This window comes from Aotus nancymaae, unplaced genomic scaffold, assembly GCF_030222135.1.
Source record: "Aotus nancymaae isolate 86718 unplaced genomic scaffold, 86718_ANA_hifiasm-v0.15.2.pri h1tg000062l, whole genome shotgun sequence".
In the NCBI taxonomy this organism is placed as follows: Eukaryota; Metazoa; Chordata; class Mammalia; order Primates; family Aotidae; genus Aotus; species Aotus nancymaae.
This window is the reverse complement of record NW_026988476.1, coordinates 1,592,876-1,606,462: the sequence shown is the minus strand read 5'-3', so window position 1 is coordinate 1,606,462 and position 13,587 is coordinate 1,592,876. Positions and strand designations below refer to the sequence as shown.

General features: G+C 39.1%; 1 protein-coding gene across 8 annotated transcripts in view; it reads left to right on the top strand.

The window, feature by feature from the left end:
• The window catches only part of HEATR5A (HEAT repeat containing 5A), a 136,817-nt gene extending 127,000 nt beyond the window's left edge, over nt 1-9,817 (top strand). For 7 of the 8 annotated variants that reach the window (XM_064365765.1, XM_064365767.1, XM_064365768.1 and 4 more), the window contains 4 exons: nt 166-390; nt 6,865-7,019; nt 8,835-9,048; nt 9,330-9,817. In XM_064365765.1, the coding sequence (XP_064221835.1) occupies nt 166-390; nt 6,865-7,019; nt 8,835-9,048; nt 9,330-9,637 (902 nt within the window). In that variant the 3' untranslated portion in view covers nt 9,638-9,817. Of the gene's footprint in view, nt 1-165; nt 391-6,864; nt 7,020-7,150; nt 7,646-8,834; nt 9,049-9,329 lie in introns of those variants that run through there. The other variant, XM_064365770.1, reaches the window with a different exon arrangement.
• Nucleotides 9,818-13,587: the final 3,770 nt, after the last annotated feature.

Here is a 13,587-nt window from a genome sequence, read left to right as displayed (position 1 = left end):
GGATGATTTTTTTTTAGGAACCGTATGTATATAATATATATATAATATATATATTATATATATATTTAAATATTAAATTATATATTAAAATAAATATATATATATTATATATATATGTATGTATGTTAAAATCCAGTGTGTTTTTAAAAATTTTGTATCTTACAGGAAGCATCTCAATTCTCCCTACTATATTGTACCTCACAATTGGGGTCCTCAGAGAGACTGCTGTGAAGTTACCTGGGGGCCAGTTATCTTCAACAGTTGCAGCTTCCCTACAGGCTCTAAAAGGAATATTATCTTCTCCAATGGCCCAGGCAGAAAAGAGCCATACTGCTTGGACTGACCTTCTTCGAAGTGCTTTAACAACAATTCTTGACTGTTGGGATCCAGGTAATTAAGGCTGTGTGGAAACAGTTCTGTTTGTTTTGAAAAGTGAGAACAGTTTTTTGAGGATAAGATATTTGACTTGATCGGCCGGGCGCGGTGGCTCAAGCCTGTAATCCCAGCACTTTGGGAGGCCGAGGCGGGTGGATCACGAGGTCAAGAGATCGAGACCATCCTGGTCAACATGGTGAAACCCCGTCTCTACTAATACAAAAAAATAGCTGGGCATGGTGGTGCGTGCCTGTAATCCCAGCTACTCAGGAGGCTGAGGCAGGAGAATTGCCTGAACCCAGGAGGCGGAGGTTGCAGTGAGCCGAGATCGCGCCATTGCACTTCAGCCTGGGTAACGAGCGAAACTCCATCTCAAAAAAAAAAAAAAAAAAGATATTTGACTTGATCATATTTGGCCATATCACCTAGAGGAGACCATATTCAATACTAGTGTTTAGAGGATATGTACAAGTAGATAGAAAGTTGGCTGGGCAGGGTGGCTCACACCTGTACTCCCAGCACTTTGGGAGTCAAGGCAGGTGGATCACCTGAAGTCAAGAGATCGGGACCAGCTGGCCAACATGGTGAAACCCCATGTCTACTAAAAATACAAAAATCAGCCAGGTGTGGTGCCACACACCTGTAATCCCAGCTACTCAGGAAGCTGAGATAGGAGAATTGCTTGAACTCAGGAGGCAGAGGTTGCAGGGAGCCGAGATCATGCCACTAAACTCCAGACTGGATAAAAAAGCGAGACTCCATCTCAAAAAAAAAAAGAAAGCTGTGTTCTGGGACCAGGCGCGGTGGCTCACCTCTGTAATCGCAGCACTTTTGGAGAACGAGGCTAGCAGATCACTTGAGGTCAGGAGTTCAAGTACCCCCTGGCCAACATGGTAAAATCTCATCTCTATTAAAAATACAAAAATTAGCCAGTTGTGGTAATGCATGCCTGTGGTCCTAGCTCATGGAAGGCTGAGGCAGGAGAATTGCTTCAACCCAGGAGGCAGAGCTTGTAGTGAGCTGAGATCATGCCACTGTACCCCAGCCTAGGTGACAGAACAAGACTCTTGTCTCAAAAAAATAAAAAAGTTGTGTTCTGATTTTAGCCCTTAATGCAGTTAAATGTCAGGCAACCGATATGCTGACAGTGAAAGACCTTCAGATGTAATAGTATGTTTAGTAAAAAAATGTAGTATGATCCATTCTAGCCAACGGAAGTGTTTAATACAGTATACTGAAAAGTACATAAGCCATACAAAAAGACCAATGTGGTTCATTATGCCTGGTAACTCGCCAACTTACCCAGTTTTTCTGCACCTTAGTTTTCTTATTAATAAATAGGGATATTATGTGGCAAGAAATTATAAGAGCAGTAACTTAATATGTGAAAAGCATCTCACTTATTACCTGGCATATATCAATAAATAATAGCCAGTATTATTTTCAGCATCCATTAAAATTTCCCTTATTTTGTGAGGTTTTTATTTTCATTCGTATGCTGTAGTGATTATAAAAAGTCTTTAGACATATACATTTTCCCTGCCTTCCCAGTTTTGTTTATAAATGTTATAATTAGCCATATTTGATTTTACACACAAAATGTTTTCAACTGAAATAGGCATATATTGACCACCCACTTTGCCCACAGTTGGAAAACTAGTGGAGTTTGGCTCCTATAAATTGCTATAGAGTGTGATTAATGCCTTAAGAATCTCCCAAAGACAATAGTAATGTCTTAATTATCACTGCATTTCTAGTACAATAAAGAAAACTTCTAATTGGTTTACAGAAAATGGGAGTAATTAGTACTATTTGAGGGAAATAAGGCAGTGTCACAAATAGGATTCTCTAAAAGTACTCACTGTCAGTCAGGGAGTTTGGGGAGTGAGAAGTTTATTAAGAAACATCTGTGAAGGGAAGAGGGAGGGGAAGGCAATACTGGGCAAAAGAAGTCAAACCGTGACAGTTTCCCAACAAATCTCAGTAAACCAGTCTGGGGAGCTCTGGAGCCATATTGCCCATCAGAGTGTCTTAACATATGACAGAAATGGCCTGGACTTCTAATGTGGGCTGCTCCAGGAAGGATTTGATCTCAGGTAGGACAGCTATCTCTAGCTGAAGCTGACCCAGAAGGAGCTTGACCCTTGTTCACACTTCCCACAGCTGGACAGCACGTTCTCCCTTATAGGGGATCTCAGTGGCATCTCTGTATCCACCGCTAGAGTCTTCTCAGAAGAGTCAACGTCTTAAAGGATTACAAAGTTTTCTCCACATGGACATCATAGAAATGGATTCTAGGAATCGCTTGAACCTGGGGTGGAGATTGCAGTAAGCCAAGATTGCACCTCTGCACTCCAGCCTGGGAAACAGAGCAAGACTCTGTCTCAAAAAGATAAAGAAAAGAAATGGATTCTAGGTACAACAGTTTGTCCAAAAACTTGGAAAAGTATAGCTAGGGAAGGCAAATAGAACAATGAGGGAATGTGGATTTGGATAGAAGAGTATAAGAATGGTGAATGGCGATTAGTAGAGAAACGAAGTTGGATGGTAGATGGGGTCAGATTATGGAGAGTTTGGCATGATTTGGACTGCCTTTATTAGGCATGTGGAATCTTGAAAGGGTTTTAAGAAGGGAAGTAATGTGCTCAGATTTGTTTGTTTGTTTTTTTTTTTTTGAGATGGAGTCTCTCTCTGTTACCAGGCTGGAGTGCAGTGGTACGATCTCAGCTCACTGCAGCCTCCGCATTCAAGCAATTCTTTTGCCTCAGCCTCCCAAGCAGCTGGGACTAAAGAGGAGTAAATAGATAAAGTGGTATGGATAGCCTGGTGCAGTGGCACGTGCCTGTAGTCCCAGCTACTCAGGAGGCTAAGGTGGGAGGATTGCTTGAGCCCAGGAGTTCTGTACTTCAGTGCACTATGCTGATCAGGTGTCCGCACTAAGTTCAGCATTAATACGATGACCTCCCGGGAGTGGAGGACCACCAGGTTGCCTAAGGAGGGGTGAACCAGCCCAGGTCGGAAACAGAGCAAGTCAAAACTCTTGTGCTGATCAGTAGTGGGATTGTGCCTCTGAATAGCCACTGCACTCCAGCCTGGGCAACATAGCAAGACACCGTCTCTAAAATTTAAAAAAAAAGGTATAAAAAAAATTTTTAAGTGGTATGGATAAAGAGGAGTAAAATGATGAAAAGTAAAATGTTAAGCAGTTTTCAACAGAACTTACTGATAGTTTGATTTAGGAGTTGAAAGGGTAGGATGACTTGAGCATTCAAATGCGATTAACAGAAATAACCAGTGAGAGTTTTTAGGAGAAGATAGTGAGTTGATTTGAAATGCCTAGAGGATCATCAAATGCCCTGGAGCAGATGGGTAGAGGTGCAGAATTCAAGAAGGTAGTCTGGGCTAGAGATACTTTTTGGACTATATATGTATTTGGGAGCTGTCAGCGTAACCTGTGGGACAGTTGAAATCACCCAACTTGAGTTTATGGAGCAACAAGAGGACCAAAATTGAGATGAGAGATTCAGAAGATAATGTGTAGTTACAGAAACCAAAGAAAAGAGAGTTTTTAATAGAGAAGGAGTGGTCAACAGTATAAAATACTGTAGAGCGGCCAAACAGTATAGGGGATAGAGCTCACAGTGTTGAGGCACAAATGAGGTGTAAGGAATGGGAAAGATCAAGTACAGGCTTCTCTTGACAGGAAGAAGAGAAATAGCCAAACGGAAACTGTAAGATCAAGGAATAACTCTTTTTAAGATGACACTCAAGCATGAGTTCATACTTACAGGGAGTAAAAAGGAGGTGGACATGGGTTGGAGTTAGAAGTATTAGAAAGGAAAGCAGCATCCCTGTCCAGGCAGAAGGAATAAAATTTACAGACATTTAAAAGGATCGACCTCTGCCAATATGAGGAAAGAACAGGAGATAATGATGGAAAATAATACTATAACTACAGATTTTTATGTTGAGGGTTGGCCACTCAGTATGGCTCGAGCCTATAATCTCAGCACTTTGGGAGACTATGGCAGGAGGACCACTTGAGGCCAGGAGTTCAAGACCAACGTGGGCAACACAGCAAGATACTATTTCTACAAATAATAATAATTCATGTTGAGGGTTATGATGAGTTTGCCTCTTTCATCTCTCTCCCTCACACACACACACACACACACACGGGTGGGTTTTTTTTTTTTTTTAATTTGGATGTGTATCAGGGAATTAAGCTACAACAGAATTTAGGATTTAGACTAGCTACTGAGAGAAATTAAGGAGTTGATCATGACAGATTAAATGTTAAATGTTTGCTACCCAGCAGATTGCCCCAAAACTTAGTGGCTTAAAAGAGCAAACACTTATTATCCGACAGTTTCTATGGGCCCAGGATTAGGAGCAGTTTAGCTAGGTGGAGATGACTCATTCATATGGCTATTGGCAAGAGGCCTCAGTTTCTGCCACATAGGCTTTTCATGGGGCTAATGCTAAGCGAATGTTGCATCTATCCTAGGTAAAAGAGATTAAAACTAAAGGGATTTTAGAAGAAATGGTAAGAGGAACCCAGGAGAACTTTATCTTACTGAGAATAAAAAGACATTTTTACCAAACAGATTAGCTGACTCTGTTGCAGTTTCAAGTTGCTCTAAGTGGTTAAAAATAACTTTGCTGTAAGGGAAGCAGTATAGCATTGTAATTAACAGTACACTCTGTAATCAAACTTTCTACCTTACTAATTGTGTGACTTGGACAAATGACTGAATATCTGTTTCTCGTCCATAAAATGGGGGATGTAAGAGTACCTACCTCATGGTGCTGTTAACCCATGTTGATTAATTATTTAATGTATATAAGTGCTTATAACAGTGCTACATGTTAATTTTAAATATTAACTGTGTACTTATTTTACCTTAAAATCATTCACGTCTTATATACGTGAATATTAAATACATCTTATTCATCCATAAAAGTTTGCTTTCATTGCTACTGTGCCTCTGGAGTGTAGTCAGCTCAGATATTATCTCCTCAAGGCTTTCTCTGACCACCCAGTATAGACTGTCCTGGGTTACTTTCTATGTTGTTGTTTGTTTGTTTTAAAGAGACGGGACCTGCTGTGCTGCCCAGTCTGGAGGGCAGTGTCTATTCACAGGCACGATCGTTGTGCACTGTAGCCTCAATCTCCTGGGCTCAACCAGTCCTCTTACCTCAGTGTTTCAAGTAGCTGGGACTACAGACATGCACCACTGTTCCTGATGTGGTGGGATGTTTTGTTTTGTTTTATTCTTTGAGACAGAATCTTCCTTTTCCACTCAGGCTAGAATGCAGTGGTGCAATCTCAGATCATTGCAACCTGCACCTCCCCACGGTCAAGTGATTCTCCTGCCTCAGCCGCCTGAGAAGCTGGGATGATAGGGGCCCGCCACCACTCCCAGCCAATTTTTGTATTTTTAGTAGAGACGGGGTTTTACCATGTTGGCCAGGCTGATCTCAAACTCCTGACCTCAAGTGATCTGCCCTCCTCGGCCTCCCAAACTGCTGGAATTACAAACATAAGCCACCATGCCTGGCCGGTTTTTTAATATATTTTTATATGCTTAGACTTTAACACTAGCTGAAAGTCTTTATTTGCTTCTCAGTTTATAACGTATCTTCTCTAATAAGATGTGCCTAAAAGAGGGCTGGCACACTTAAGTACTTGTTGAATGAATGTGACCAAAGCTACTAAGTATGTATGTCATTTCTTCATAAGTAACAAGCCATCCTTAATTTAAGTAGTTGAATTTGCCACACCTTTCCTTTTTGAAACAGTGATTTTTTTTTCCACAGCAGCTTCATTATAATTATTTAATGAGACTATGACTGGAAAATAAAGGTAGATTACTTCTAATAGAAAATTTCTTCAAATGATTGTGGCCTACACAGCTGTTTTCAGGTTTTTCTCTACTTTTGAGAAATCATGTGTGTAAAGTGCTAAGGTATTTTCACTTGATACATGTATTATCAAAATACTTTAACAAAGAAAATATAATTATCCAAGCATTTCTGTGTTGCTTCACAGCAAAAATAATTAACGTGATAGGTAACATATATTGATCATCAAGTGTAGCATACTATTCTAAATGCTTCACATAGATTAACTCATTTAATCTTCATAACCCTATCAGTGTGAGTGCTGCTGTTATTCCCATTTTACAGATAAGAAAACTGAAGATGGATTTAGATGTCCAAAGTCACACAACTAATAAATACGTATTCCTAGTAAATGTATATATTTACTGATGTCTTATCCTTTAAAGATTATCATTACTTTAGTAGTTCTTAGCTCTAGAATTATTTATAATGCACCTCTTAAAATGTACATTTGCCAGAGTTCTTAATCAGTATTCATTGTGTCTATTGTGTACACCAAACTGTTACTACCAAACTGAAGACAGCTTCACGCAGGTATGTAAAGCAGTAAATATGATCTGTTTCTAATAGAACTTTTCTTTTTAGGTGATGAAACACACCAAGAACTTGATGAAGTCAGTCTACTTACTGCTATCACAGTGTTTATTTTGTCTACCAGTCCAGAAGTAACTACCATCCCATGCCTTCAGAAGCGCTGTATTGATAAATTTAAAGCTACTCTTGAGATAAAAGATCCTATGGTAAGTGTCTTTTAGCAGAAAGATGTTTGTGATAGGACTATGGCTAGGCTTTTGCAAAATTTTCTTTGTGATTTGTTGACTCCAATAGGAAGTATTAGACTACAAATTTTTTTTTTTTTTCTTTTTTTCAGACGGAGTTTTTTGCTCTTGTTACCCAGGCTGAAGTGCAATGGCGCGATCTCGGCTCACCGCAACCTCTGCCTCCTGGGTTCAGGCAATTCTCCTGCCTCAGTCTCCTGAGTAGCTGGGATTACAGGCACTCGCCACCATGCCCAACTAATTTTTTGTATTTTTAGTAGAGACGGGGTTTCATCATGTTGACCAGGATGGTCTCTATCTCTTGACCTTGTGATCCACCCGCCTCGGCCTCCCAAACTGCTGGGATTACAGGCGTGAGCCACTGTGCCCGGCCAAATTTTTGTTTTTAGATTTGGATTAAGTTCTGTTCCTAGAGTGACAAAGCCGAATAACAGTAGTCTTGTTCTTCAGCCCTAAGGGTAGAGGATAGTGGCAGAAGAGGAAATGTTAAAAAACTAAATTTGAAATGGAGGAATCTTAAGATTGATGTAGCACAAGAACTTTATAAGCAAGATACTTGGTAGTGTATTATAGTAGATTTTCTTTAAAAAAAAACGAGAGAGAGAAAGGGAGGCCGAGCACTGTGGCTCATGCCTGTAATTCCATCCAGCACTTTGGTAGGACATGGTAGGTGGATTGCTTGAGGCCAGAAGTCCGAGAGCAGCCTGGGCAGTATGGTGAGAACCCATCTCTACAAAAAAGTAAAAAATTAGTGAGGCGTGGTGGCACAGGCCTGTAGTCCCAGCTGCTCGGGGGCACTGAGGCAGTAGGATCACTTGAGCCTGGGACCTTGAGGCTGCAGTGAGCTGTGATCATGCCACTGCACTCCAGCCTGGGCAACAGAGCCAGACTCTGTCTCAAAAGAAAAAAAAAAAAAGACTCCAGAACATACCTTCAGTAATATGATTGTGAAATAACAGGACCCATTCCAAAAGCAATACATGCAAATTGATCCCATTCCTTTATGGCCCATTCATTTGCTTGAGTAATGTCCTATTTTTTATGTGCCACTAGGTGAGTTCATAGCCAATGATCACACATATATCTACTCCTGAAGATATAGGAACAAGATTTTCTCTCAGAAAAAAATATTAAAATACCATTACAGTTAATAAAAGTTGATTTATGTATTTGATGTATAGTCATTTCCTTTTATCCTCTGTCCTTTTGCCTGTTGCCTGCAGGAGCTTTGTATAGCAGTCTCCAAGTGGGGGCTCTGATGCATGATGACAATTAGTATGGTCCAGACATGGTTCCTTGAAACACTTAGACCATGACATTTGAACATCAAGTACATCACTTTTGTCTAAAACATTTTATGAAATCAACAAAATATCTTTCAGGGTTGTATGTGTTTTGTTGTTTTGGGTGTTTTTTTGTTTTGTTTTGCTTTCTATGCATAAAAATGTTAAAGGAGAGCTTTGGGTGGTGTTTTTGTTTTTGCTTCACATTATGGAGAAAGACATGAGGGGAGAAACGGGAATTAGAGAAAAGAAGAAAAAGTAACCACTCTGTTTGTTTCCCTGTTGTACCTATACACCCTTTTCCCATTCCAAACTGTCACAACCACTGTTAGCACAGAAGTTTGATTGCCTGTTGGCCCTTGGACTTTCAAAATTAAAGATAAATTAGAAATAAATTTAAATGCCTTTGCTACTTTAAAGAGCCAAGAGTCCTGAGGTACTTTTTAAAAAATTTATTTATAGTATTTGCTATTCTTTTCTCTTACCTGATTAGGTACAAATCAAGACTTACCAGCTCCTACATTCCATCTTTCAGTATCCAAATCCAGCTGTTTCCTACCCATATATTTACTCTTTAGCATCCTGTATCATGGAAAAACTACAGGAAATAGACAAGAGAAAACCTGAAAACACTGCTGAGCTTCAGATCTTCCAAGAAGGCATAAAGGTCTTAGAAACACTGGTTACTGTTGCTGAAGAACACCATCGTAAGTGTCAGCACTAAATTCATACTAACTCAGAATCTCTACAAAAATCAGGATTTTACTGTTACTTAAATTATAAAATATTTAATCACATTATATCTGTATTTCACATTCATTGAAAGGTGTTATGTTAATCCCAAGTATTGATATTATTTAGTATTAATTTAGAAGAGATTGGACGAATTGTTTTCTTCAGTGGGGAGAAATGTATACAGATCAAGTGCATTTGCAGTATATTACGAATATTCATGTCCCTGAACTTACATCATTTGTTTGCTTTCTAGGATCTCAGCTGGTGGCTTGTCTTTTGCCCATCCTCATTTCCTTCCTTTTGGATGAAAATGCTCTGGGATCACCAACTTCCATAATGAGAAGTTTACATGACTTTGCTCTGCAAAATCTCATGGAGATTGGACCTCAGTATTCATCTGTTTTTAAAAGTTTAGTGGCTTCTTCTCCAGCCCTAAAAGCCCGCCTTGAGGCTGCTATAAAGGGCAATCAGGAAAGTGTCAAAGTCAAGATACCAACATCTAAATATACTAAGAGTCCTGGAAAAAATTCAAGCATCCAATTAAAGACCAATTTCCTCTGATGTTATTTTTTTGGAATAGTAAGCACCTTAATATAATACTTGATCATTTACTTCTCTTTGGGGACAAAAGTGACATGTTAGGCACAAGTGCTCTTTGAGGTCTAGTTGATTGTTTTACCTTAAATAGCTGTGACTTTTCAAAGTAACAGCATACTTAACATTTTTTTTGTGTTGGTGGCGGGGGGGGGGGGGGGGCCTATGTTTTTTTTTCCATTTAAGAAGACAATGGAGCTATCTTATCAGGAATTTTAAGAAAGTGCTAAAGACCTAAACTTACTAACCAATTCACTGCTGTAAAAATGAAATGGATTTCTTCTAACAGCCCATACACATGCGGCATACTTAATACTGTGATAGATAAAAATATGGCTCTAGCGTAAATGATCTGCACTAATATTGTATCCCAATTGCTGATTTAAAATTCTGCCTTGGCTGGGTGCCATTGCTCATATCTATGACCCCAGCACTTTGGGAGGCTGAGGCGGGTGGATCATGAAGTCAGGAGTTCAAGACAAGCTTGGCCAAGATGCTGAAACCCCATCTCTACTAAAAATAGAAAAATTAGCTGGGCACAGTAGCAGGTGCCTGTAATCCCAGATACACAGGAGGCTGAGGCAGGAGAATCGCTTGAACATGAGAGGCGAAGGTTGCAGTGAGCTAAGATCGTCCTACTGCACTGCAGCCTGGGTGACAAGAGAAAGACTGCGTCTCTAAATAAATAAATATAATAGTACAAATTACAGCTTTACAGTGTAACATAAAATTTGGTATCTATATCACAGTTTTTCACCATCCTTTGGTTTAGTTTTTATTGGCTTCAGAAAATGGAAGTTTTACTCATCTTAAATAGAATAAGGCATCTCCAGTATTTTTCAAAGGGATTTTTATGTTACCTCTATTTAACCAATTTTGTTCACTTTCATTTGTGGCAAACATTTATATCAGTGAGTTTTAATATAAGTTCATATCTATATTGTATTTAAATCAACTATGGGTTTATATAAATGCCAAGCTTAGTACAACAAATATAGGTTATCAGTGAATACAAGTATTTTTTTTTTAACATGAAACATGTTATTATAGAGAAAAGATTAATGAGGCGAGGCATGGCGGCTCATGCCTGTAATCCCAGGACTTTGGGAGGCCGAGGTGGGCAAATCACGAGCAGCCTGGCCAATATTGTGAAACCCCATCTCTACTAAAAATACAAAAAAATTAGCCGGGTGTGGTGGCGCACACCTGTAGTCCTAGCTACTTGGGAGGCTGAGGCAGGAGAATCACTTGAACGCAGAAGGCAGAGGTTGCAGTGAGCCAAGATTGCACCACTGCTGCACTCCAGCCTAGGCAACAGAGCAAGATTCTGTCTCAAAAGAAAAAAGATTAATTTAATGATAAAATCATACTGGTTAAAAATATTTTTAACCCTGCTCATGATCATTGATTCTTCTATTCAGTGTTACACTGTGTGAATCACGCACTATGTCAAAACAGAGCGTTTCCCTGTTAAAAACTACAAACCGAAGTAAGAAGAGCATGTCAGAATTGAGAAAACACTTTGAAGCAAAAGCAATGTGATGTACTCTATTTTATTATGTTTATATATAAATACTATTGTAAATTGTTCAGAGTGACAACATTTGACAAACTCAACACTACAATCAGTTTTTCTAAATTACATAAATAAAGCTAATTTTCTTTATCACTCTTTTATTTTTTAATTATTTTACAAACAAAAGATGGCAGGTTGGTTTCTCTCACATGGATTCCAGAAAATCAGCCTTTTTTCTCAGAAGAGCCCTTTCTTTGGAGCATTCTTTGTGGTGGTTTAGATTCTCTGTCTCTTCCTCAGTGTCTCTGTCTCTTCCTAAGTGTTCCATTAAGTGTATATTTCTTACTCTTCCCTGTACCTAAAATGTCCTTTTCTCTCCCCTCTTCTGTCTGGTGATTGCCCACACCTTTTCGGCCTGGCTTAAATATCACCTTTCCTTGGTAACTCTCCTTAACACTTCTTAACTTCCTCTTCCATCAAACAAATTTAACTGCTTCTTCTTCTGTGTTTCCATAGTGCTTAATATATTCTATGCATAAAAAAATCACATTGCAATTTGATTTTGTTTTGTTTTGTTTTTTGAGCCAAGGTCTTGTTCTGTTGCCCAGGCTGGAATGCAATGGTGTGAACACAGCTCAGTGCAGTGTTGACCTGCTAGGCTCAAATGATCCTCCTGCCTCAGCCCCCGAAGTAGCAGGGACTACAGATGTGCGCCTCCAAGCCTAATATAAAAAAATTGTTTGTAGATAAGAGGTCTCACTACATTGCTCAGTCTGGTCTCAAACTCCCAAGCTCAAGCTATTATCCCACCTTAGCCTCCCAAAGTGCTAGGATTACAGGTGTGAGCCACCACGCCCGGCCCACATTGCATTTTAATTTTATCTTGTCTCAGACTGCCTCTTCAAAGGGACAAATTATGTCTTCTATAACTGGCTCACTTAATAGCTATTGAATTGCACTGGTACAGGATGGATCGGGACTCAACTTCTTTGCCAAGCCAAATGCTGAACTAGGTTGTTCTCAGAATGTAACTAATTAATTTGACTTAGGGATTTTTAAAAATTGTCTGTTTTAGCTATTGCATTTACTTTGCTCTTAAACATTAAGATTTATACTCATTTAGTAGCCTAATGTCCTGAATATTTTGGATTAAAGGTGCTTATGTGAATGTCAATAATTAGGAAAAAAACTCTTATGTCCAGTGTCATGGAATTAGGAAATCTGAGCTATTATTAAATGTATTGCCTTATTTAATACAACACTGAATTATTAAATATATCCCCCCAGCCAGGCACAGTAGCTCACGCCTATAATCCCAGGACTTTTGCAAGGCAGGCAGATCACCTGAGATCAGGAGTTTGAGACCAGCCTGACCTACATGGAGAAGCCCTGTCTCTACTAAAAATACAAAATTAGCTAGGCATAGTGGTGTGCACCTGTAATCCCAGCTACTCAGGAAGCTGAGGCTGGAGAATCACTTGAACCCAGGAGGCAGAGGATGCAGTGAGCCAAGATGGTGCCATTGCACTCCAGCCAGGGCAACAAGAGTGAAACTCTGTTTCTAGATAGATGATAGATAGATAGATAGATAGATAGATAGATAGATAGATAGATAGATAGATAGATTGTGTGTGTGTGTGTGTGTGTGTGTGTGTGTGTGTGTGTGTGTGTGTGTCCTTACCGATAAGGAAATTAGGCTTAACAGCTAGAATTTGAACCCGTCTTTCTGATCCAAGCATCCATGCTGGAGACAGAAAAACTGCTCTGGCAGTCCTGATTCCATCAAGGTAAAGCTTTTCTCCTCTTTGAGCACTCTGGGCTCCCTCAGGAGCCTTCCTCACTCTTTGTTGAAGATACTTTCAATTACATTTCTCCAAATTACAACTAAAAAGTCTCTGGCTAATACATTAGGAAAAAGTTTTTAAAGTATCCTCTACAGTTTCTATGGGAATAGATTATATGCTTAGATATTGACGAATCTAATTGTAATAAAGCCCTTGCCTATAAATTAGCTTGGTAACTCTACAAATTAAAAATGTTGATTAGCAACTTGGATGAAACCATTAAATTGGTATAATACTTGTCTTGAGCTTAATTTTTCCTAAGATAAGAAATAGAGGCAAAGCTACTAGTTAAAGTCATTCTATTTAGCCCATTGCTTAAAAGCTTAAAAACTTTTACTTATATAAAACAAATTTCACCATCAACTTAAGGAACATTAAGGCCCTTGAAAAAATACAAGTAACTACTATAAAAGAAGTATGATTGTGAGGTTTGGGCTTAAAATTTATTTATTAAAAAAAAAAAAAAAAAGAGGTATGAGTATAGTGCTATGGGGGCCCAGAAAAGAAAACTGGAGCTTCCAAGATCAATTTTATGGAGAGTAACATATGATACAGGC